This window comes from Agelaius phoeniceus, chromosome 1, assembly GCF_051311805.1.
Source record: "Agelaius phoeniceus isolate bAgePho1 chromosome 1, bAgePho1.hap1, whole genome shotgun sequence".
Classification (NCBI taxonomy): domain Eukaryota; kingdom Metazoa; phylum Chordata; class Aves; order Passeriformes; family Icteridae; genus Agelaius; species Agelaius phoeniceus.
The window spans coordinates 112204896-112231579 of NC_135265.1; the positions used below are offsets into that span (position 1 = coordinate 112204896).

The 26684-nt window shown below is 37.6% G+C and overlaps 1 protein-coding gene across 1 annotated transcript; it reads left to right on the plus strand.

The window, feature by feature from the left end:
* UBE2V2 (ubiquitin conjugating enzyme E2 V2) lies at nucleotides 1–26684 on the plus strand. The gene is made up of 4 exons (XM_054630981.2): nucleotides 1–139; nucleotides 16586–16731; nucleotides 20088–20213; nucleotides 25821–26684. The coding sequence occupies exons 1-4, from the start codon at nucleotides 124–126 to the stop codon at nucleotides 25965–25967; spliced, it is 435 nt and encodes a 144-aa protein (XP_054486956.1). The 5' UTR covers nucleotides 1–123; the 3' UTR covers nucleotides 25968–26684.

Genomic DNA, 26684 nt, shown 5'->3' on the forward strand with positions numbered 1-26684 from the left:
GCGCGCTCCCGCGCTGCCGGGATGCGCCCCGTCCTTCCTGGCGGGAAGTGACGGAGCCGCTCCGAGGGGAAGTGACGCGCGTGGCGTGCGGGCCCGGAGCGGTGTGGGGGGGGCTCGGACAAGATGGCCGGATCCACAGGTCTGTGAGGGGGGGCTCGCTGGGCCCGGGAGAGCGGCGCGCTGGGCTCCTGCTGGGGAGGCGCCCCCACAGGGGCCTGGGGCGGGTCTCCTTTGGCCGGGATGGAGGGGGGCGAGCTCTCCCCCTTGGGAGAGACCCGAGTGGGGAGGAATTGTCTTCTGACAGGGGGGAAAGGGAAGCTGCAGGGGCGCCGGGACAGGTTATCACAGAATCCCAGGCTCAGTTAGGTTGGAAGAGACCCCTGAGGTCATCGAGTCCAACCTATGACCGAACACCGCCTTGTCAATTAGATCACAGCACCGAGTGCCACGTCCAGTCTTTCCTGAAGCACCTCCAGGGACGGTGACTCCACCGCCTCCCTGGGCAGCCCCTTCCAATGTCCATTGAGAAGAAATTCCTCCTAATTCACTTCTGCCCAGGGCCCCATCCCTTCCGTCCGTGGGGCAGCGACATCCTTGTGAGAGCCCGGCCTGGGGTGCGTACTGGGAGACAGGGCTCCGAGTGCCGGGGGAGGGGAGAATTGACCTGCCAAGGGGCAGCGATGGATGCATAGATGCTGGTGTCCGTGGGGAAGGGAGGAGATGTTGTTAGCCTGGTGAAAATGCTGCAGGAAAGAAAGATTTGTGCTGAAGATTCGTCCCAGTGTACTGCTGGGTGAACACAGAAGACGTGGTGTGGTAGTATCTAAAATAAAAGGGTTGTCTGTGTCCCCTCTTTATTTGGGAGAGAAGGGCTTAGGCCTGTGTTGTGTTTTGGGACAAAGATACTTCACTTTGGTGGTGACTGTAGCATAATGGGGAGAAGGAGTGGAGCTCTCTTCCCTGTGGCATCCATTGAAGCCAAAGGGTCTCTCTCGTAAGCCAGCTTAAGGGCAAAGAGCTGCCAGTCATCCCAGGAAGCCCCTCTCAGTAACCAGCACACCATGTGTGGAGCAATGGTGTACCAGAACGTTGTGGAAAGTGGTGACAAAGAAAGGGACAAGAATACTGCTTCAAGTGCTAAATGTAGAAGCACAATTTAACTGTCTCAGTTTCATTTCATGAGGAGCTTCAAATACAATAAGACCTTTCCCCCAGTGCTAAAAACCTGAAGTCTTCAGAGGCTTGTTTACTCTTCTCTCATCCCTGAAACTTTATAAGTGGGATTAATAGGAATGAATTCACTTCAGCAGCTAGTCTAGGGTAAATGTTGACCACTAATTTATTTCTGCTACCAATCCAGTGGATCATTGGGGAATTGGGACTATAACAAAAGATAAAAAACATCTGTATATTTAAACTGGTCTTGGTACCTTGCTGTTGGTCCTGTGAGAAGTGCTTGGGCAGGTTTGTTTTTTTTTTGAGGAAGGAGAGTCATCTCCAGTTGGTAATACGTTTGGGGATGTGGGATTTTCAGAGTGGAATTTGATAAAGTAGCTTTTGAAGTAGCTTTTGCAGCTATGTGGAAGAGCAGTCCAAAAAGATAGCTATTGCCTATGATAAACTGAGCTAGAATGGATATAGAGAAACACAAGTATTTGCTCATCTGGGAATTACTGCATTTTATTGTGTTAGGTCTCTTTTACTTTTTTTTCCTGTTGTGTAAATTTAAAAGGGTTTTTTCTAAATTTAAAAAGGTTCAGAGCAACACTGAAAGACTTCAGTTTGTGTCTAGGCTGTCACTGGAGATTGCCTGTAATACAGTAGGAAGCAAAGTTGGTTTAGGTCATGTATTGAGCACTGGCATTTGGCATTCAACCTGGATAGTGCAGAATATCAGTTACAAAGAATCGCTATTTTTTTTCTACTTCAGCCCTATAAGAATAAATGGTTTTTGACTGAACTTTGATGGGTTTCACTGCCATAAGTGTTCTTTGCAGTCTTACAAGAGTTGTTTTAAAATCTCTTATATGCAGTTAATCAGTGGGGGTTGTTTTTGCCTCAGAAATACAGCCACACTTAAAGTTCATAAAAAGGAGGAGATGGAGGAAACTCCTAATACGTGTGACCGCTCCAAACAATGTAAAGGGCCAGTACTGCATGTACATCTTGTTGAAGAAATTAAATTAAACTAATTTGTTGTAGTAAAATGCAGCAAGCAGGCTGAATCATCAACAAAACTGCTGCGAAAATTAGTCAGAGCTTCTAAAACAACATATTCTTGTGGAGAAAATACTGAGACTTTTTATTGGCACACACATGAGGTGGTGGAGGGTTTGTTTTATACTTTCCACATAGTATGTAAAAATTCAGACTTCACCCAGAACTGCTCTTGCCAGGAAGCTGTATTATAATCATTTGTGGAGGAGGGGAGGGAATGATTTGCTATAGACTTAACTTTGTTATAGACTTAAGATTTAAACCTTTGTTACTTTAGTCTGCTCTTGCTATAAAGTTCAACTTCATCATTATTTATTTCAGAAAAAAACCTGACTGCATGAAGTCAAGGAATGAAATTATAACAAGGAAGTCAACACCAAAACTTTTACTAAGGTCAACTGTCTTTTATCCCAGAAATTCCTTTCCTGGGCTTGCTAATTCTGTGAGCAATAATGTAACAAATTATGTGCATTTAACAGCAGAGAATTTACTTTGAAAATGGCTGTTTAATGTGTGCCAAATAAATTGTATATATCAGTGCTACATTGCTGTTGAATAAGTATCTTACTTGCTTTACAAAATCTTACCTGCTTTACAAAAATTACTGTAATGAGTAAATTTTGCACGTAGATACTGCATGTGCTAGAAATGGATATTAGTAAGCTGCAGTTTGATCTGATATTACAACTTCTGCTTGAAGCTTGATCTAGGTTATTTGTGTGGGTACTGCTGGAGGTCTGGTGTTAAACAAGTCAGTTTTCTAGAGGAGAGAGCAGCTGTGTGTAATATATAATCATCAAGTTTCATATTGCTTAGCTGGAGATTCATTCTGTTAATCTGTTTGAAAATACATAGTAGATGTAAATAAACACAGTTTCAAGTTAAAAGAAATATTTCACTAAGGCATACCATTTAAACATCTCTTGTCTATCTCAAGAAAAAGAAGCATATAAAAGACATCATTACAAGGAGTTAATTTCTGCATTTTGATAATTTGGGTTTCACTTAATATTATATTGCCTATGGTATGTAATATTATATACCTTATATATAGGGTTATGTATATATATACACATATACATATATATATACATACACATACACACACACACACACACACACACACACACATATATATATATATATATATATATATATAATGTGAATGTTCCCTAAAGGCACTGATGGTGTCCCTAAGTGGTTGGAATTTATGTGGGAAAATACGAGAATTAAGGCAGCAGTGTCAAGTATGGTGCTGTAACTCTGGGCTGCTAATGCTTTTGTCTCCTTCCTCTTCAACTGAGAGCTTCATTAGCTTGGGGGAGGGTGGATGGGGCTGAGTTAATGAAAATTCCCCTTGGTTTGCTGAAACTGGGTGCTCAGGGAAGAAAAATTGACTGATCTACAGTCAAAATTATATGAGATTCCTGATTTATTTCTAGTATGTAGTCTTGAGCAACCTTTTTTGAAAGTGTGTTTGAAAGATACGTGGCTAGATCCCTGTGAAATATTTTTCTGTAAAATCCATACTTTTAATTTCCAGTCATTCTACTCTATAAAGATGAAACAGCTTCATTGTGTAACCTAATTTGCCCATGCAAAAATGCCCTTCCCTTTGATTTTATAGATGATTGATTCTGTGAGTAGAAATGGCACAATGCACGTCAGTGACTTATTTTCCTAACTTTATTTTTTACTTCTATTTGCAAACACTTGGTGGTTGTGGAAGCATTTCTAAGTGTGCATGACTACAGTAAGGAAGCTGGAATAAAAATGAAGGGCTGGAAGTGGTCTTGAGTGCGTTCTAGACTCCCTGAAGCAAGGACTGAGTGTGCCATCCCTAATGGCTGAGGCTTTTGGTGGTGGTCATGGTTTTGGTTTATTTTGCTTTGAAAGTTGGGATTTTTTTCTTCCGCTCTTAAAACCCACAATTGCAAGATACTCTATAACGTGAGATATTTTGCAATACTCTTAAATGCCTTGAAACTCTTTTCTTCTTCATTCCAAATTAAGCTGATGTCGTCTCTCTCCTGTGCTTAGGAGGGTAAAGATTAATACCCTGAGCGTGGGACATCTAGATATTAAAAGCCATTCAGAGGAGTAATAAGGGGATGTATTCATAAGTGGGATGTAGAAACAATGATTTAAAGACTACTTTTTCCATGTGGGAGATGTGATATAATTTAAACTTCATGTCTAGAAAACTCTGCACAGGTAGGCTTCTCTTTTCCTCTGACCCGTTAAATGTTTGCTTCCTTCCTCTTTTTTTTCCTTCTCAAGGAAATAGTTGTGTTGTTTATCCACTGTGTTTTACCTTGAAGGATGTATTACTCCCTCCCATTTTCTCTTTTATGCCTCCACTACATTGTTCATTTGTTCAGAACTGGTCCAAGAAGTCAGTTTAAGAGCTTTTTAGAATTTTAGAGTCCTCAAAGTTTGTTCTGTGAGTTTACAGTGTTAGCTCTGTAAGCACAGACTTCTTAAAGCTGCAAGTAATCAAACAAAACAAAAGAAGTAAAATACTGTGTTCCATGAGGCAGCAAGTACTCTGTGTGGAGCATTTTTTCCATCCTGTCCTATGCACAAGGAATTGCAATTTTGATTGTTCTGCCTGCTTAAAAACATCTTGACAAACCACAAATAATTTCAGCTGTGTTGAGAAAAGTTTAGATTGCAAATTACTTTAGAACTATATATAGACCATCAGTTCTTTCCAACTTTGGGGCATATATAGGCAAGATACTCTGTTTCTTCTCAGAGTTTTGCCTGTATGATTTTCCTGCCTTTGTTCCTGGTCTCTGTCTTTAAATACAAACCTACTTATGTCTTTCTGCCACAATAGCTGTGTAAGTGTTCTTGCAGCAAAGCAACTTACCCCTGCAATAAAAAAGTGGCCTACTTTGTAATCTTCTATTTGTTAAAGAGCTTGTTGGAAATTCAGGGATGTTATCAAACATAGTATTGAAGCCCATTATCTAAACTATTCTGTACAATCCTGGAAAATTTTAGCCTGGATAAAGGTACAACACAGAGTTTCAGGAGGATATGCCTTTCAGCAGTTGGAGGCAGATGGTCCGTACTATAAACCTAAGCATGCATGAGAAGGCTTCTCATGTAAGAATTAGATTTCCAAGTCTTATGAGGAGTTGGTGGAATTGAATTACATATGTATTTGTTAGTATTTGTGTTTTGCCTTATGGAAGATTTTCCAGAGGCAGTATTAAATACATGCTGTGAAACTGTTCAGCCTCTTTTTGTTAACAGACCTTTCCTCTCTCTGTCCCTACTCTTTTTATCTACTATTATCTCTTCTATCTGTTATCTTTCAGTATTATCTGCTATTTTAGTATATCCACTATTAACTCTTTTTTATCTACACTATAGCTCATATTTCATCTTGACTGAAACTTAATGTAAAGTACTAATCAGCTTCAGCTACTCCTGTTAGGTTTTGTTGCCTTGTTGTCTCAGTTATCCTGTGGGAACCTCAGCACAGACCAGGGAAACACACAAGAAAGTGCTGTGGGGGAAGTGTTCTAAGTAGCCTTGATTTAAGTATTTGGAAGGGTTTTACTATATGCTGTCCTGCCCAAAGAATGTTTTTCTTTGTATTTGTCATTTGGAATACACTAATCACATATAATTCAAACAATATTTTGAATTGAATCAGTGCAGAAACTTACGACTTGTGAAGCTGTCAGACTGATTCTGAATAACATGAGCTTCTGGTTTACAGCCTTTTCAAAAATGTGTGATGATTGAAGTCTGTGACTAAACCATTTCCTAGTTAGCATTTTGGAAGGAATGGAATCTTCAACACTTAGAACTTCAGATCTCTACAATCTTTATTTCAGAAGGATGAAATATTTCAACTAGATTTTAAAAATAGTCAGAAAAAATATAGATTCAGTATGCTCTTCTAAAAATTCTTGCATTAAATGTGTTTAATAGCATAAAGAAAAAAATCACCTCCCTCCATTGTATTTGTGACTATTCATAAACTGGATAGTTAAGTGTGTTTGCAATTTGCTTGAGTAAATCAAAACATTTTGCCCAATACATATAAAAGGAGTGTCCTTTATTCAGTATATTTGCAGTAAAATGTCCAGTTTTATTCATATAACTTAGAACTTTTCCAGAGAAGGAATTGCTTGTTTTCTTTCTTCTCATTGAAATGGAATGTGTGATCATGTAAATATTAAATAATTTGAACTTTTGAATACCACAGCATATAGAAAATGGCAGGCTGAAGTATGACTCTCAAAAATAATGTAGGAAAATAATTTAATGGCAGTTCTTTAGTAATATGTGGTGATTGGTGCATGTGCTGATTATATCCATAAGCGTATGCTTATGTGTATAACTGAAAGAATAACATTACTTGCTTTACATAGATAAAGGATCTTTATGTTTTGTACTGTGGACAGGTGCTGAGTCATGGTGGAAAGGACCTTCATGCACATGTTAGAACAACTGTTTGCTAATCAATGACTTGTAACCCGTTTAAGACAGCTTTACAGCTTTGCTAGACTAAATCCTTGATGCTCCTCATGTTATCTGGGTCACACATTGTATTCTTAACTTTTAAAGCACATGCTGGGAAAGCTGTTTCATGACGAAATATTGGGCTCTGCTGAGTTCCTGTAGTCTCCTGCTCCTCCTGTCCCTTTATCTGGGAAAAATAAGTTTCTGCGTCATTGTAATTTAAAAGGTAACTTAATAAGTATCTGTTTAAAATATTTTTTTTCTCTTTACTAACACAAAGTCAGGTTTAAAATGCACGTTTCAAAAATGAGCCATTTTAACTTCCATTAATTTTTTTTCTGCTGTTATTTAGCTTTGTGCTTTTAATAATGGGGTAGTTACTAAACAAGGTTACTAAACAAATTTGAGGGTTAGTTTTTAACTTCTCAGTGTAGAAATTGGAAAGATTTCTTTGCCTGGTAAAATCTTGATTCCTTAGACTATTAAATCACAGTTAATATTGCTGGTGGTTTTTGAAGTGACAGCTGTCTTTTCTAACTCCTTTTTGCTGGCTTCTTGCCTTATATTGTTTCGTACAAAATTGAAACAGTAATTCTCAATTTGCTAAGCATCAAAATGTGTCACTTCTAATTTCATACACTAAAACATAGGGGAAGCTGGTTGAATTTTAGTATCTCATGTGTTTCATTCAGTGGTTGCCTATAAAGAGTTAAGTTTTAAACCTGTAGTCAGCTTTGTGCATTTCCACCCTTCATGGATGTCAATTGATGAGTTATTTAGTGAGTTAACTGTTTAGTACCTGTATGGTTTTTCTTATAGTGTGAGGCATCACTGGTCATGCAGTGTCTTAGTTAACAGTGGTCTTGTTTATTAAAAGAAATGCACTTAGAGATTACAATATAGACTGATAAAGAAATGCCGCTAACATTGGTACAAATTTGTAAAATTACTTTTAAGCAATTTACACCCATTTTCTTTTGGGACTGCAGTCCAGTTTAGTGGGATTTATGCTATAGTTTTCTGTTGTTGTGGTAACTTTTTAAAAAAGTTTGTTTGGATGAGGTATTTTAATGACTTAAAAAATTGTGGGAATTTCTGAAAGTTGGAGGTTTTTTCTTTTTTCTTCCCCCCTCTTCGTTTTTGCCACGAGCTTGCTTATGCCTTCTCTGTTATGTAGTCTTAACAGCATTTGTATCTGTTGTGAAGCAAGCTTCTTCATTAGTGTAATTTTTATGAGCACCATTAGTCATTCCCTGCCAGCAGCAGTACTCAAGATGATCGTGTTTGCATGAAAGTGTCAAGACAGAGTGATGTTGTTGCATCCTTGCTAACAAAGCTGAGTTCAGCTGGAGTTGCTCTCAGGCCTGGGCTATATTCTGTGTGTGCACATATCCAATCTTGACTGCTCTGTGCTTCTTCTCGCTGATGTGCATGTGATGACTCTTGCTCTTCTTTACTGTTGTGCCTTGTGCTCCTTTAGGCTGTGTAGGATATTGTTGTTCCATGACAAATCAGGGGAGTGGAGAGGGCATTTGGAAGTTGGGCTGCAGGAGTTGTGGAATGGGGCTTTTCAGTGAGGTATGAGCCTTGGTAAGGAGAGAGGGTGGAGAGTGGAAAAAACTTGATGGAATTTTTAGGAGATTGGCTCCTCCAGGGCTGCTGGTCAGAGGTTGGAGCAGCTCTGATGAATCAGGTAGTTAATGGCAGCTGCACTTCCATCTGCTGCTCCTCTGGAAAAGGTGCATAAGAGGAAAGGGGTGGCAGTGGGGAGCAGAGAAAGAGGGAGAGGCCATGAGCATGATTAGAAGTGAATAAAAATTTAACAGATATGATGTGTTTTCCTGGGGGGATACTGACCATCATAGAAAGAGTTCTGTCCATAGGGCTGCCTTCAGTAAATAATCCAATGAGTTATAGAACAGAATTGGTAAAAATCAAAGTTATTAGAAGGAATTAACTCCCTTCTGGTTACTCAGGAGGCAAGATAAAAGAAGGGAAGGCTTATGTGATGCCTTGGTAAGGTACCTATTTGTTTTGCTAGTAATTTCTCATACTTTAAAACATAACTAATAAAACCTTAAATTGTACAAACTTTTCCCGAAGACGTTCTGTATTTGGAATGTGCACTCTGCTGGAGAACTCAAGTTTAAGGTCTCGTCATTCTTAATGTGAAACCATGAGCAACTGAAACATATTGAATAAATTGATTGCTTTTGCAACATCAATTTTGCATTTTGATATGCTGAGATCTCTTACTCCAGCATCAAGATTTGTGGTTTAAACCATTTTAACATGCTTGTAAATCAGGTATGTGTCTGTCAATCCAGCTACTAATGTGTAGCTGTCTAGAAATTAATTTCTTCCCACCCCAGTGAAACTAAAGCTAGCACTGAAATTGTCATTCTGTGTAGAATTTATCATTTTCAATTATTATCACTAGTAGGTAGTGTCTTAACGTTATGAGTATGCATATGAAATGGAAAGCCTGGTGAAAAAAACCTGTTTCTATAAACCTGTTATCTTTATTGTTTTGTTGTTTGTTTGTTTTTTAAACTAGCATTAGTGCCCTGCCTTAAAGAAATAACCTCTATACCTGTCCAGCCCTTTTCCCCTCCAGCAAAATCTGAATGCTGAATTGCAGTAAATGACCGAGACTTCTGCTCTATTAACAGTTTCTCATTAGCTGCCTTCTTAATATAAGCCATATTTAGCATGTTTATGGCTGTGGCTGAACTGAAATAAAAAGGAAGTTCCTATCAAAAGTTATTTTCATGAAGCCTAGCTTAAGCTAGGACTGTGCCTATGAAGATACTACCAAATGTAGAATTTCACTTAGGTGAAATAAATAGAAATTTTCACCAATATAATTCTGAAAACAAATATGAATTTACTTAGCTTTAACCAAAAATTAGATTTTAAGATAAAGGGTTATAGCTTTCACACTGCTGTGGCTCTTTATTGCCTCACGCTGGGAAATGTTTCTCAGCAATTGACATTTCTTTATATGAAAAACACAAACCCTAAAACCTGATGAAATGCATAGTTTCGCTTCAGTGTGGTTCCTAGTATTGCACCTCTTCTTTGAAGTCTTCCAGCCTGTGTGCTTTCAACATACTTAATGTCAAATATTGTAAAAGGGAAAGCGGTTTACCAGTTACAGGGCTCCTACATAGTGTGTGATATAAATGTATCCATATATATATATATATGTAGGTTTAGTCCTGCAAAGAAGTACAATAACCCATTTAGTTCTTACCACTTCAGTATTGTAGCAAAACTGGCTGTGAGTTACAGTGAGCATTGAACACAGTGAACAAATGGCCCTTTGCTCTATTTGCTCTGTACTGTTCATTGATGTACGCCTGCTTACTTGAGCTGTGGAGTCTTACCTTCTCCTCATCTTTTATTAATTCTTGTTAGTTGTCTTGTTTCTTTCTGTTGGGATAAATAATTTCTTTCTACGTGGAAATGAATTTTCATCTGATTTTCTTCTTGAATTTCTATTCCTAGAAAATTTCCACGGGTAAGCATAGTTAGATCTGCAAATTCATTGAGACTAACCTAAACTGGTGTTGCTTACAGCTCTGTGAGGTTCAGACTTGATTAGACCTTATTCCTCATCCTGATCAATGTGCATGGGCCGCCTATTGCTGCTAAATACCTTGGTTTCACCATTTAAGTTAGCATAGTATAGGACTTCTCCAATTTAAACTCAAAACTGTTAATGCAGAATATTCCATTGCTCGAGTTTCATTGCTTTGGGACATACTTGCTGGAGGAAAGTAGAGAAAAATAGCATAGAGTAAATTCGAGTTTATGAAAATGACTGACATAAGAATTTTGAATTTAAATTTTACTGAAATATATTGAAACTTTCCTGGAAAGCAGTTGGAAATGTCAGTTTACCTTGAATAAGATTCATGTGTTGGAAACAGTGATTTTACTATGTGTGTAGTAACATACTTGATTTTAAAACAAGAGCAACAAGAATAACAAAGTTCATTATTGAATTGCTGCATTCCACTACTGATGCCAGCAATGGAGTTCTATTGTAGACAAAACTGTCATGACCAGCTTGGTTGTTGTACTAACTAGGCTAGTTACTGGAAATATTTCAGGGGTTTGGAGCTTGGTTACTGTGATCAACCTCAGATAACTGCGATATCATTAGGGTACACCTGGCAATACTTCCTGATAGGAGGTTTGTGATAGTAAGGCTTTTCTTGTGTGTATTTTCAGAGGTGATGTGAGCAGGGTAACTGGCAAACAAGAATACACATCAAGTTTACAAAAAAACCCCCAGTTTTTTTCAGAGAAATAACTTCTGCAGCCAGAAAAGAATATGTTAGTATTTCATATGCCCTGACTCTCTTTCCTCTCTCTCCTTAATTTTTGTTTGTTTGTTTTGTTTTGTTTTTAATGTATTGGCATTTCAGGGCCTATTTAAGGCTTTGCTTGTTTTATGTTCTTTTTGTGGGTGTGTGGACTGTTGTTGTTAGTACAGCATTTCAGGTTTTTACTTCATTTTGTCCAGAGCAAGATGAATTGCTCAGAGACTGAAAGGAACAAGTTGTTTTCTCTGTGTTTCTCTTTGTATTTTTTTCTTCCTCTCCCTGCCCCAGGAGAAATTGTTTTATGGCTTGAAATTTGCAAGACTGACGTCCTTCCCCCCTTTCCCTGTCCTTAGGAAATGCTTACTTTGCTGTGAGCCTGAAGCTGATAAATGGGGTTTGAGAGGTTTTTCTCTTTGTTACCAAGCTGAACATACTTTTCAGTTTCTGTTTTGCTGGAAGTCAGTGGGCAAGAGCCAACTCAAAAATTCAAAATTTTTCATACTACAGATTCCCTGACACAGCTATCTCAATCAGGAAGAATAGCATCCCTGACAGTATCTGATTGTGTTAATGTAGGATTTTTTGATATAACTTGTTCTTGTGTGCATGTTAGGATTAGTGTGTAGAGCTGTCTTTTGGAGTGTTGGTAGTATGGGGTGTGCTGGTTTAACTATGGTAAAATGGTCCTGGTACTGAGGTAACTTTCAGGAGTGATTGAAGTCAAGGACTGAGGGAGATTTTAAGAGAAACTGAATGTTGGTATGGAATGTTGGTTATGGACAATTACTCTAAAAACCATAGTTTTAGGGCTAACAGAAAACTTCACACTTTAGGCTCTGAGCTAATCTATTAAAAATTTGGGTTATGGTTTGCTTTTGTAACCTGCAGGGACAAGAGCAGAGTGTAGGTTATCCCACTCTTGGCTGTTACACAGCAAAGAATCATTTGATGTGTAAGGAGCTTGGACTGCCAACTCTATTTGCAGGAGTGTGTCCATGTGAATTGTTTAAAAATGTGATTTAATGTATCCAGTGAGGTCTGTCAAATCTGACTTAAATGCACATAAGTGCAATTGTGTGTTTTGTCTTGATGTTGCTGATTAAATCACTGTATCACTGATCTGACATTACCAACTGGGGAACTCTGTCTAGCAAGAACTGGTTCATCCAGGCAATTCTCATTTGTTACTCTAGTGAAAGTTGTTGGTACTACTAATGGACACTGAAGATTCCTTTTTATTTTCTTTCCTGATTTTTTTTCAGGTTATGCAGATTCTGGATCAAAGCGTAGCTGTAACTTTTTTCTTGACTCATCCTTTGTGGTAGTGTGTTTTTTATTTCTATTAACTTGGTGATTTAGAATGTAATATCTGAAGTAGCTCCATATATATGAAAGTACACCCTCATGCTTAAATTATGGGCTTTGTTTACTGAATCTTGTTTCATTTTCTTCTAATTCCAGGGTATTAAATTCACTGATCATTTAACGGATTTCTGTAGTCCAGTTTCATGATTCAATTTTTAAATTAAAAACTGTTGGTATATGTAAGCATGAATGATGTTTTGTTTGTTTGTTTAAGTGAAATATATTTAGTTCAACTGTATGTGAGAGTTTGGTAGAAGTTGTTTGGCAGTTCCTGTGACAGATTTTGGGCAGGGGTGTCAGGAGGCTATTTGTCAGTCAAATTCACAGTGAGGTGATCTTTGCAGATAAAGTGAAGAGAGGTTTTGCTTTTTGTTTTCTTAATCTGGATGAAACCATCTATGTTTTCACATGCAGAGCCTTAGTCCATCATTGCAAAGAGGTGTGCAGGATGCAGTGTTGTATTGAGCTGTAAATCACAGCCTGCTGAGGGGAATTTACCATGCCTGTAGTTCTGCCAGTGTTCAAATTGACAGCTTTAATCCCCTTCACTTGGAAGTGTGAGGCTTTAGCTGAGGGGTGCCTGTTACAGAGAGTAAAACCAACCTGTCTGTGCCTGTCTGAAGCTGCTTAGTGGTCCCATGAGCAAGTGGCATTGGGGAGAACACCTGAGGTCTGGTAGTCAGTTGAAGAATGGTGCTGGTTTCTGTAATTTCATACTGCTAATGGGCTGCACATGAGAAGAGAAAGATGTTTCATTGTCCAAATTCTGTAAATGAAATAACAGTTCTTACTCAAATTCAGTCAGGAATATTTCAAAGTTTTTAGCAAATATTTGATGAATTGCATCGTCTGGATTAAAGATAAAACTGCTTTCTGAAATACCTGAAATAGTGAGAAGAGAAATTTTTTTAACTTTCTGTTTATACTAGGAGCAAACTTAATTTCTGGAAAATCCAGATCATCCTTGGCTGGATTTCTAGATAGAAGTTCTTGTTGTTTTTTACTGGGAAGAGAGCACAATCTTGTGTGTGTGTTCCACTCTTCAAGCTAGGTAAGTCTGTTTTGTGTAAAGGTTATAGCATGATCAAAGCAAGCATGTAGAGTGCTATAGCATGCACAAGGACAGGGGTGGATGCTCAAGACAGTATTTAATTCCAGTTAATTTTGCTGGAAGTTTCTAAGTCTGTAGTTATAAATAATAGTAAGGGGTTGTTTTTTGTTAAGTTGTTTGTTTGTTTGTTTTTAAAAACCACTGTGTTAATTTGTAAGATATTCTGTGTCACTTGTCAGAAATCTAGCAATAATCGTTTTCATGAAAACATTCAGTAATTACTTTAATAAAGTTTGAAGTATTGATGATAAAACATTAGTCATATATGCCAGGGACATAGAAGCAGTTGAGTGGGTTTTGGGGGGGAGAATTTTGTTGTTATGGGCAGGGTTTTGTATGCACGTGTTTTTAGTTGGGGTTATTGTGTATTTTTTTAACACAAGGTGTTTTTACTCTTATTTTTAACTTCAGAACATTGTTTTGCTGCTTAGTTCTAGCAGGGATAAGAATGTTAGTGTGGGGAGTCTGGCTCTTGCTCTCAGATGTTTTTGTCTCTTTTCAAAGCAGATCTAAATTATTTTCTGGAGATGTTCTGGAGGTTTCCCAAGTCCTTCACTGCTCCCCTTGGGCAGTTATGGGAATTAGTGAGCACAGATAATATGATGGAAAAAATGTGATGAACACAGGTCAGTTCATCATAAGGGGTTGTTGTTTTCTAGTAAGTGTCATCTCTACAGTTTAATGTGTTGGGTACAATTTTATGATACAGCTGAGTCAGTGCAGTGGCTTTTTGTCACAAAAAGCTCCTTTATCCTCACACCCATGGTTTTGCAAAGGAAGGCACTGAAAGCCTCAGCAGTCTGGCATTTGTTGTTCTTTTTTCCTGAGTCAATTCACTTGATTAACTAGTTGGATTTGATTTTTGCCTGAAGGAAAAACAGCTTTTTTGCTAAATTAGTGTGACAATTTGGCTAATAGAGGAACCTGGTTAGTGCAAGAGCAACAGAATTCTGGGAGAAGGCATGGAACATCAGGACAGTGAGCAGCTGTGTCATCCAGGCTGTGCTGAAAGGTGATAGCACATAATCAGAAATAAGTTTAAATCCTGTTTGGTACCATCTTGTATGTTCTTTTTAGAGAGCTAAACTGTGACTCAGAAGTTCTGCAGTCAGAGCAGGGGTTCTGAGAAAAGGTGGATTTAAGCTGCTGGGGAAGCCTAAAGTCATGTGTGAATGCTAAAGTACATGGGGTTCGTAGGTGTAGGTTGTTGTGGTTATTTTTATTTGAGACTGCACTTACCAATCAGAATCTATTCAGTCATGTGATGCAAAGTAGAACTTTATCATTGTTACCATCTTTACCATGGTTTGACAGACTTAACTCAGAACATGTATGAATGTGGAGTAAAAACTTTGTGCTTGCAGTGTGATTGTCAGCTCTCATCTCTAGTCAGAATTAGATACATAAATGTACACACTTAATGTTTATCACAAGTCAGAAATGGCGCCAGAGGATGGGAAAATGCGTTTCAATGAAGGTTTTTAAACGGCTCAATGTCAAAAAAATTGCGATGTGATCTTCTTCTTGATGTACTCTGCTGGTGCTTTCAGTACATGTGCTGGCTGGGCTGGCTTGTTAAGCTGTGAGAAGACTGGCCAAAATGTATCATTTTCTGCTCAGTTAGCAAGCTGAAGTAGCTCAGTAAGGGCTCAGATGAGTGGCAGCACCAAGGCAGGACGGAAGGTGAGGCCATACATGAATGACTTAATTTCCTTCCACTGTCCTGATACTATACCCGTAATGCTTTTCCCTGGGAATTTGGAGAACTTGGACACAATAGTTTGTGCAATTTTTGGAAGTGCCTCCCTAGTCTGTGTTACTAAAAAAAAAGTTTCAAACACTGTTTAAGAGAAGTTATCAATTATCCCACTAAATAATAAAATAGTACATTAAAACTCTTCATTTCTTGCATAGAGACTGCTTGGAGTACAGACTAGGGTAATGTAAAACCTGAAATCACAGTGATATACAAACCTGAATAACTGATATGCAAAACAGTTTTCTTTGACCTTCATCTTTTCCAAACTTGATAATAACATTGTGTGTACCCAGTGTTAATTTTTAGTTGTATGGAGCACCTGGATTCTTACAGTACTGGAAAGGATCTCTAGTGAAAATAATGGATAATACTATAGCTGTAAGAAGATATAAGAAAAAATAAGTAATTATAAGCAGCTATAGCTAAGTGGAAGTTTTATGGTATTATACTATTGTTACTACACCATTGTGCATATTTTATTTGAAAATAAAAGCATTCCATGATTGCGTGCACAAGTGTTAATTACCATTCTTCTCTCAGTGCTGAAGTACCATTTTAGCTGAAGCTGTAAAGCAATTGAGCATCCTGTTGTTTAATATCTATCAATATCTGTCTTTTTTCATGAATAATAATAAAATCCTGTAATTATAGTTTGGTTAGTTGGTGTTCTCTAAAGGCAGTTAATCTGTGTATTCTGTTGTGGATATGTCTTTATCTCTCTTTAACAATTTAATCAATGCTTCTGTGCTTATTTTTTTTTTCTCCTCTGGCAAGTGGCAGTATTAATCACTAGATTAAAAAAGACTTGATTTTCAATTTGCTTTCAGATATTAGTCTTTTGTTGTTTTTTTTTTTAAAACGAGTGTAATCAAGTGAAAATATTTCAGTCTTCAGTTGACATTTTTTAGCATAATCTGTGTTAAATGTTACATTCTTTAGTTTTGTTTTGGAGTAAATTTGCTGTATTGATTTAATGTGGATTCTGGTTGATTAGAACTTGACAGACAGTCAATTGATTTTGAAATGTACTGTGCTTGGGAAAGAGAATCTGAACTAAGCCATCTTAGGCTAAAGAGTGCTCTCCTATTTTCTGTTTTATGGCTTGTATTGGTATTACTTGGTAGTAATTAACTTCCAGTGAAGCAGTTAGTTGCTTCAAAGCAATTAGAGTGCTAAATAAATTTGTGCAGGCAATATTTGCTTGACTTGGAAAATACATTGAGCAATCGCCAGTGTGTAACATATAAAAGCAACGAAGTTGTTACCTTTTCCTTAATGTGAGCAGTATTAATTACATTGTTCCATTTTCTCTAGTTAAAGTACCTCGTAATTTTCGCTTGCTGGAAGAACTTGAAGAAGGGCAGAAGGGAGTGGGTGATGGTACAGTAAGCTGGGGCCTTGAAGATGATGAAGATATGACACTCACCAGATGGACAGGAATGATTATTGGGCCACCAAGGGTAAGTGTGATGAAAGAAATAATTTTTGTTAGGTTCTAGGCAATACAAAATAAAAAAATGTTACTATTCTACAGTGTAAAGGAATAGTTTAAATTCAATGTATGAATTTGTAGAAATAGTGTATAATTTTTCATTTTCTGGCATGTAAGTGTTTCAGGCTAGCCTCTCCTGTTTCTGCAGCTGTCTGTAAAAGCCAGTTGTGATCTGAGATATATTTTACTCAGTTGTGAGTATATTAATTCTCTATTTCCACTGTTACTGAACGTAAGTGTACACTGATAGTACAATAAACAGGTCACTGTCTTTCCCCATTTTGTCACGTGTGCTTGATAATTTCAATTTTGTAGTAAACTGGCAGTGCATTTTCAACTTCTACAAGTTTTATCGAGTCTTTCAGTATAGCAGTGTTAGAATTTCACTTGAATCATACCTAAAGACTAGCAGCTTCTAATTACCTCTCATCCTTCTGACCTTTGAAGTTCTGTAGAATGTCATTTAGACTGACACAACTTGCAAGAGAAGTAATCACCTCTTGTGTGTGTCAGCCATATCAGATATGGGTGGACTTTACTTGACTTAGTGCATGCTTTCTCCTAAGTTATAATATGATGCAAAAGATCAGTGTGTAACTGAGATCTTTAAATGAGTATATCTGAGTAGCCCTCAGCACATGCCTTTCACTGCTAGGGTGAGACCTGTCTTGTGTGTCCCTTGGTGCTGCAGGGCTTATGGAATGAGCTGTCCATGACAGAGATCAGAGCTCTGCCTCAGTGAAAATAATGTCTTCCAAAGTAGCAGAGTTCCAGAGATAGATTCAGTGTAATTCAAATTGCTTTTGGAAGTCCTTTGCCACTTGCAGTAGGCTGCTTTGAACACCTGAATGACCTTGCTGAGCTCCTAAGAATTGGATGCAGCTGGGAGAAGGCAGATTTAATATATAATCACAATGACTGTATGCTTTGGATATTAGCTTCAGTGGAATCAGTGTTGGAATCCATTTTGAAGAAAGTTTGTAGTCTAATGTGTTGGGATAAGAACTTGAAAAATTTGACCTAGCTGTCATGGGGTCTCCCTGGCTCTCCAAAAACCCTCCAGAACTGCTTGTGACTGCTTTCTTGTTCAACCTAAGGCAGACTACTACACATCTTTGAAAAGAGATTATGATGTGTATAATACTATACTTACAATACTATTATAGAAGATCCCATGTGTTTTAAAAAAGTAATAAAAGTACTAACCCAGTTTGGGATACACTTCTAGTCCTGGTCAATTTGTAGTTCTGTGAGTTTATTTTCTTTATGATAGAGTGCATGCAAATAATATATCTTGTGCCATTTCAGGGACATGCAGCCTTGCAGATAGAATGACTTGCAATATGTAGTGACTGTAGAAAGTGAAAGCCACCAGCTCCCAAACCAGTTACAGCACCTTGAGAAGAACTGCATATCTAGTTTCAGGGCCTGTAGAAGATGAGTGTCTTTTGGAATTGGCTGAGTTAAGTAGATGGTACAGTTAGGCAAAACATGGAGAAAATTCCTAATATTGTCCATGAAGTTCTTCTCATTTGAGGCTTCTCTAAAGTTGTGAAAAAAAAATGCTTATCAGTTTTTTTATTGCTTTGTTTGAAAGGTGACCCAACAGCAAGAGAGGAGGGTAAGATTTGTTTTGGATTAATGGAAACATTTTTCTGACTTACAGAAAAAGGAATTTTAGCTTTTTTGGGAAGCTGGCCAGGGATGCCTAGGTTGCAGTAAAACACTGACTTGAAAAACTGAGCAAAATTGAGAAGCTGAGAAGCCACCTGGATAAGGGAATGAGAATGAGTGCTGTTCTTGGGTTTTTCCAGAGTTGTGAGCAGAATTATATACATTTTGGCCTATTTTCACTGTTACTGACAGCATCCCTCTCTGGGGAAGAAAATTATTCTGGCTGAATGAATAATGAGAACTTTAGTTACTGTATTTTTTTGCTGTGGTAGCAGCTATGTTACCTGTAGCAGGATAAGAGGACTTCTATCTGGCCTTTAGCTTATAATCATAGCATCAGAATGTTAAGGGTTGGAAGGGACCCTAATGATCCTTAAGCTCATCCTTAAGATGTCCAACATCCTGTGCCGTGGGCAGGGACACCTCCCACTAGACCAGGTTGCTCAAGAGCTCATCTAATCTGGCCTTGAACACTGCCAGGGTTGAAGCATCCACAGCCTCCCTGGGCAACCTTGTCCAGTGCCTAATTACACTCAGAGTAATGGGAAAGAATAATGGAAAACCTTTAGTTTTTCACTGTTTCTTTGTGACCTGCTTGCTGTTCAGTCTCTGTGCATGCTCAAAAATTATGGTACATGGTTAGGGTGCTTCAGTAGTCCTGTTTTCACTCTGCATTTTAATTAGCCACCAACTAGCCTGTTGTTTGATACTTGGCTATGCTTCTGCTTGGAGAGTGAGTGACAGCTGACTGATGCAGAGCAGGTTAAAGATGATACTTCTGGAAAGCTGAGAGGCATGTTGCTGCTTTTTTGTTCACGTTGGCTCTTTCTGTTGTGCCAGTGTGAAAGCAGGTGTAGAAATGGAGTTCATCTTCATTTTGGAACACAGAGGCACGTGCATCAGTCACCAACAAAGCACTGATCTTTGGCATGGCCTACTTGACAAGATTAAAAAAAATAGAACCATCTCTAATTCTAATGTGGCTTTCTCAAAGTATACTTGCACTTAGAATTATCTGTTCCATGGTCACTTTGGAATGACGTCTGCAAGCTAGCAGCCACTTTACTGTCCAAGCTCTTAAAAGCTCTCCAGTAAACCAAGTGATTCTCACCTGCAGAAATTTCAGATATTTTCTGTAGAGCTAACTACTTCCAGGATATGTTTCTTTTGCAGGTTATATTTGTATTTTGGTTTTGGTTATATCTTAACTGTTAAATTATTGGCATTTCTGTCTTCCTCCATTTCCATTTTTTTTTACCGTATTACGTATTTCATTATGGGGGAAGGTGGTGATTTTCCTAAAGCTAATTGATTTCTCTTAGTCCTGTACTGTGCCACTGTTGTTTTGAGGATGCAGGTGGATAGAAAGGATGAGAGCAAATGTGAATTAAAAACAGAATTGTATTAAAACTTGTGTATGGTGTAGTCAAAAAGCAGTGTAATTTATGCATAATCATGAAGTAATCAATATTGCCAAAACAGTGGAAATCAGTCAGTAATCCAAGACTTTCAGTTGGTATACAATATTAACAAATTTATATTTATTTCATATCTCATAATTGTTATTCCTCTTGCCTTTGCTCTGTTTTAAAAAAATTTTTAATATTTAGCTTTCAGTAAAATGCATTAGTCTGTCTTTTTGCTTTCTAGACAAACTATGAAAACAGAATATACAGTCTGAAAGTAGAGTGTGGACCTAAATACCCAGAAGCACCTCCTACAGTTAGATTTGTTACTAAAATAAATATGAATGGAATAAATAATTCCAATGGAATGGTAAGTTGAAATGGTAAGATCAACCATGTTGGTTATTTACACTAAAAAATATTTCTGTGAAAATCAGGTGAGGAATATGCATGTTGCACAGTTTTCTATTTAATGTTTATAATATAAATACACATTTCAATTGAAATTTGGTGGCCTACTTCTTCAAATCTTTGTGGCTTTTTGTGGCTTACCAATGAGATGAGCATTATTTATAATATTAAGACAGTTGTTTCATTTAAATGCAGATGAAGGTTTTAGTTTTGAACAGGAAAACAATAAGTGTTTAAGCTCTGTGTAGGTATTTCCCTCATAATACTCTTATAAAAGGGGATTAGTTTTGTATTGTAGCAGGAATATTACAGATTCTGTCTGATGTTTCCACTAATTAAAAATTGAGATTGTTCCTGATGAGACTCACTCTGGATGTATTAACTCACCTGTATTGAACTGGTGTATTTATACTCGTTTCCTTTATACTGGATTTATTCAAATCCAAGGTGATTCTGAACTTTGGTCTTAAGACCTTTTGATACAGCTTTAGTCACTTGCATTTTAAAGGTCAATTTGCAGTAAGTTGCTTTCACTGATCCTGCAGTTAGGGTGGGATGAGTTCACAGAGGAGCTGTGGCAGCAGCTCGGGCAAGCTTGTTACTCACCAGGTTCTTAAATACTGTGAGCAGCTGGGGTGCCCCTTTGCTCAGAGAGGAGGTGTGAGCTGCCTTGCATTTCCAGTGGTGCATCTATCAGCAGGAAACACAATCACAAACACAGTCACCATTTGTGGGTACATTTGTCTTTAGTGAATGCAGAGTAATTGGGTTAAGGCAATACCTAAAGGTGCGTTAGCATCTTTGGATTTTAAATAATTTGTAAGATTTACAAGAAAGATGGACTTGCATTTCTGTAATTAACAGTACTGAACTGTGAAGGTCAAGTGTCTCAATTACTGTAGCAGAGGAAGAGGTTCTCAGGGCATCTTTTGAGCTGTTGTGGGTTGTAGAGTGGTGTTCTGGTAGGTCATCCAAAGCTATTTCACTAATGCTTCAGAAATAATCTAAAATTACTCTGAAAATACTTTTATGTAGCTAACAGTCTTACTCTACCTGAATATCCTGTTAAAATTGCTGTCTGCAAATTAGCTCATGCCCTTAATCACAACTGTGGCTTGTTGTCTAAGGGTGTGTGTTTATTGAGAAGTGGTGAGAAGCAAAAGCTGCTTATGGTATGTTTGGAAGATGATTTTTATACCTCTTCCTAGTACCATAGGAACGTGTATTATTCTGATTCAGTGAAGAAGTATGCTGTCATGGCTTAATCTCTGCATACCTCAAGGTATAGGTGCTGGTTTTCAGAAGCAGGACCTTAGACTAGCAGAGCCTGAAGGCTCTTGTTTACTGAAGCCAGTAAGTTTGAGCTTCTGTTTGGAAAAGTCTACATTCACTCAGCTTGCTGAGGAACAGGGTGACTACTGTGACAGGAAATCTGTGTTGTTGTTTTAAAAGCACTGTTCAAATTGAGTCATTGCTACAGGAAAAATTGATTTTAGTAAGTTAATAATCTTACATCAAACCATCATTAATTTTTTGCCCCAGAAGATAAACTTGTATATCTTATGAAGGATTTCCTATGCAAATGCATAACTTCTTTTTTTTTTTCCTAATGGGTTTAAATGGGAATAAATAGTATTTTTAATGAAAGGAATTTTCATAAGTAGTGAATTTAAAACACATTTATTATATCATTTTTAATGTGTCCATTGTCCCAGTGTCTCGCATTTTATCTTATTTTGTCTTTGTGGTCATTAGAGGAACTGTGAAACAAATAGTGGGGCATGTTCAGCATCCTGGAGCAGTTGATGTAGTTGCTTCCTCATAGCTCCTTCATGTTTCTTCCAAGCTGTTCTCCCACTTTCTGGTCATCTTTCATTTAATAGATCATAAGTGGTTTGAATTCTTTGAATTAATGGCAGGGTTTCATCTGCAGACTTCCTCTACTATCCGTGCTTCTGCAGGCACCCTGGGTTTTGACATGTGGCCAGCTTTTGGTCACATTGCTTGTAGATGTCAGGAAGAAGTTGTGACTTGCTGAAAAGAAACCTGAGACAAACAGCAGCTGAAATTGTTTTGTCTTAGCAGATTATACTCAAAACATTTATAATATTGTTAAGGTAGGCTTGTGTGCCAGTTAACATCTATGGAAAAGTAGGGCCCACACTGGGGGTTTTAGAGGGTGATAATTTCTATTGAGTTAGAGTGTGAGTGGTACAGGGGAAAGATGGATAAGTTACTAGGGATCTAAGCAAGCTATTCTCATACTGCTCTGTGGGCAATGGTTCTTTACTTTCTTGATTCAAAATCCCTTTACTCAAAAATTCCTTTACTCTTTGCATGAAAAGGGCATGTGTTTAATGAATTTATCAATACTGACAGGTACAACTTTATTGACTTTTTGTTTGATTAGTTTGTGAGACAGGAGTTTGTAAGTAACTTTTCTGCCAGCAGCATATCTTCAGGAATCACTGTTTGATAAATTTACTGCAGGAGAGGAGAGAACTAGTTCAGGAATATTTTATCTCAAAAGACTAAGGTGCTCTGAGGCACCCTGTTAAATTGTCTTTTTTTTTTCTTAACTGCAAATTAAGAAAAAAGTTTGTGGGTTTCTTCTTTTTAATTTACCTGTGGATCTGCTGTATTTGTATACAGAATTAGGTTACTAAGGTCAGAAAAACAAGTCCAAGTACTTGTGTAGAGCTGCACAAAATGCTTTTTTGTGCTAATGGCATCACTGTTGTAAAAGTGTAGATTATTATTGCTAATGCTACAGGGTCTTTTCTCTTGGAGACTTACGTATCTCATATTGATGAAACACAGGTTGCATTCTAATGTGCTGTTTGTTTTCCCATTTTCTTTTGAGGTTGTCTGATTTTTGCATCTGTGATAGTGCTCCTCAGCAGTCTGTCTTGCAGGATTTGCAATCACTTCTGTTCATTAGGATACCATTTACAGCTGGAAATAGTTGTTTACTTTAAATCACTTAGGACTCAGCTGTAAATCTGTAAGCTGCCCAGTTACTGCTTTGACTATGTTTGCTGTAGATATTTGCTGCTACTTGTTGAAGTTACTTGGAACATTGTAAACACTAAATACTTTGTATAATTGTGTAAAATAATTTGGTTTATTTTCAACTGTTTAAAAAAATAATGCATTTTATATATTGCTTCTCTTATTATTCAGGGTTCCACAGTGGTGTACCCCCCCAATAAAATAATCTAAATAAAATAGTCTTCAGATTGCAGTTTGCAGCTTTATTAGCTTTTCTGTGACCTTGAAATGTCTCCCTGTGTTCCAGGATGTGCATTTGAATATTATCTAATGCTTTTGTGTGACTTGAACATAGTTTGTGTCACTCTCTTAAATGTCTTTAAATGTCTTATCATTGTTCTTCATAAAGTGAGTTTATTATGCACTAACTTGGAAATCAATTCTGCAAGACAGAAAACAGAACCTGAGCCAAAATCTTTACTGCTGCAAGATGTTATGAAAGAAGTTGGTGACTTGCAGAAAAGAGACTTGAGATAAACAAGCAACAAAAATGTCATGTTGCAGCAGTCTGTAGTCAGAAAACATTCAATGTTAAAGCAGAGTTTACAGTCTGTGAGTGTTTTTGTTGCAAATTCCCAGGAAAAAAGAAAAACAGGAGGAGCTTACTCTTAAGTGATCAGCTCTCATGTTCCAGTCTTTGTAGAACTGCATTATTTGAACAGCAGTGGTGACTGGCTGCTGTGTGCTGTAATTGAGGCACACATCCAGACCTGAGGGAACCGACAAAGGCAGAATTGAGGAGAAGCAAGGGCAAGGAGGATGGTGTGAAAGCAGAATTTCCAGACTGAAGATAGATGTTAATTTCTGTAGTCCCAGGGCAACTTCCTTTCCAGCCATTTTGCATCCTATCTACCATGTTAACCCAAATCTCCCTTTAAAAAAGTAGCAATAGTACAGGAATTACAGTGATGATTTCACCAGTGCTAACTTTCACAACCTTTTTCTGTATTGGCTCATACACTCATGTATTTTAAACTGGCATGATGTTGCTCCATGATTTAGCTTTTATTTTGATGGTATTTTTCTTTTTTATCAAATATTTGCAATAATTATTAAGTCATCTGACTGCCATTCTTACTGTAGCTTGATGATACAAGTTGTTGTTGGCAACTCTGCTGACTTTAAGGGGTTCCCAGCTCTGAGCAGAACATTGTGTGAAAAGAAATGCTTTTAAGTGCTGAGCTTTAAATAAGGTCAAGGATCCTTCCTAGGGACTTCTTTCCAAGGTGGTGCTTTAAACTAGGTGGGTTCTGTCTGTTCAGATCAGAAAATATTTCCTTGTACATGGTTTAACTGAGCTGATAGGCAGTAGCACTGTTAAAGGAACAAGAGAGGGAACAGAAGTTTCTTGGGAAAGTATTGCTGCCCAAGCCAGCACATTGTTAAACCTTGGCCTCAGTTTCCTCCTACAAAAAGGTTTAGTCTCATCTGGTGTTCTGAAAATAGCCTCAGTTCAAATAATCTAGAAATAAAACATCTGTGTTAACATTTCTGATTCCAGGTTTTTTTTTCTTTCAGCTTGCCCTAATTAAGATGGGATAAGAAACTTCTTGATGTTTTATGCTACCTAAATCATAAAACAGTGGTTTCCAGCACTCTTGTAGCCATATGGGCTGCAACTCTATCAAAGGAATCCAGTAGCATGCAATAGCCCTATTCCTGCCCCAGGGCCTGCTTTGCAGTTGCACAGCTGTAGGCCCCTCTGTGCTCTTAAGTTCCTCCATGCAGGGGTTGGGAATTAACCTGCTGCCAGAACAATTCCCAGGATAACTTTCAATTGCTGACTTTCCTATGGAAACCTCCCTGTTATAATATAATTGTGTAAATTGTCCCACAGGTTTTATAAACGCATAGGAGAAGTCCCATGTCCTTTCCTTTCAGTTCATATTCCACTTGGTAAGTGATGTACAGTAATCTTCACGGCTCCCTAAGATGACTTACTGTGAGAAGGATGCAAAGAACTAAGAAATGTCCAAGCATTACAAATCAGTTATTTCAGTATTTCAAGACATTTCTTAATACATGTAGTGCCTCTAGATGTATCAGAAGCACTGTGTAGTATCTGTGAAAGAAATCACCAACAGGACTTGTAGGAAGGAAATAATAAGGGAAATGTTCCTTTAGAAAGGTGCATATATTAGCATAGTGAAGGTGATTATTTGTTTCTTTTTGGGGGTAATTTGAAAAAAAACCTATAAATTTTGTGAGGTAGCAGTTTCGGTTTTGCAGTGAACAGTTTGCTGATGTCCTCTTCCCGTCCTCTTTTCCTTCACACTAATATAAGTAGCAGCACAGATGGAAGGGTCCAGCTGCATGGATTTTATTGCAGAATCTGTATCTGTGTGTAAGTATATGATTGTTTTCCTTAAAATATTTTAGGAACACAGGGACTTTATGCCACAGAGAAGGTGTCAGGGAATGCCTAGACCATTTCTTAGAGCAACTGTTGGTAACAGTTATTTATGTAGATATTTTGTGTTCAGTTATAAATTAGATTTCTCTATTCTTTTTCCAGGTGGATGCACGGAGCATACCAGTGTTAGCAAAATGGCAAAATTCATATAGCATTAAAGTTGTACTTCAAGAGCTAAGACGTCTAATGATGTCCAAAGAAAATATGAAGCTTCCACAACCTCCAGAGGGACAAACTTACAATAATTAATTTTAGCTGATTCTCAAACTTCTGTCTTAAAACAACAACCTTCTACTCATGTAATGTCTTGATTAAATCTCACAATGCAAACACCCACACATTAAAGAATTTCAGCTGGTATACATGACCTGGACATTTGTAAGAATATATATAATATATGTATGCCCAATATGTTTTCAGGCACTATGGGAGAAAAAGGCAGCACAATTATTTTTTTTCTCTTACTGAGGCACTGTCATTTAAGCATAAGCCTGAAATAGCCTATAATTGGAATTCAGGTTTTACAAGGTGAAAGCATGACAGAAAGTGTCAGATTGCTGTGGAATAATATATGTTACTGAAAATAATTTCTGGAGAAGGCAAAATATAAATGGCATGCTTTATCCATCTTGCTTAGTAAAAGAGCTGCAGTTAAATTTGTTTTAAGGTAGCAGGTACAGTGAATACCGTTGCTCATCTTGTTTAATTTTGCAAGGGTGTGGGTGCCGACTACTAGTAGTGTCACAAAGTATGTTCAGGATTGTTTTGATACCTGTATTTATAAAATGGGGGGATTAATTTCTGTTAAGCAGCTCCTGTGTTACATGTATTGGACATGGCAAATATTTGTTTACAGTCTTTGTTCTAATAAACCATGCATTTAAGTTTTAGTGAAACAAAGGAAATGTATGGATATGTGATTGAGATTAAAGTTAGTCTTAAAATGTAAATAAACTGTGGAAAGTG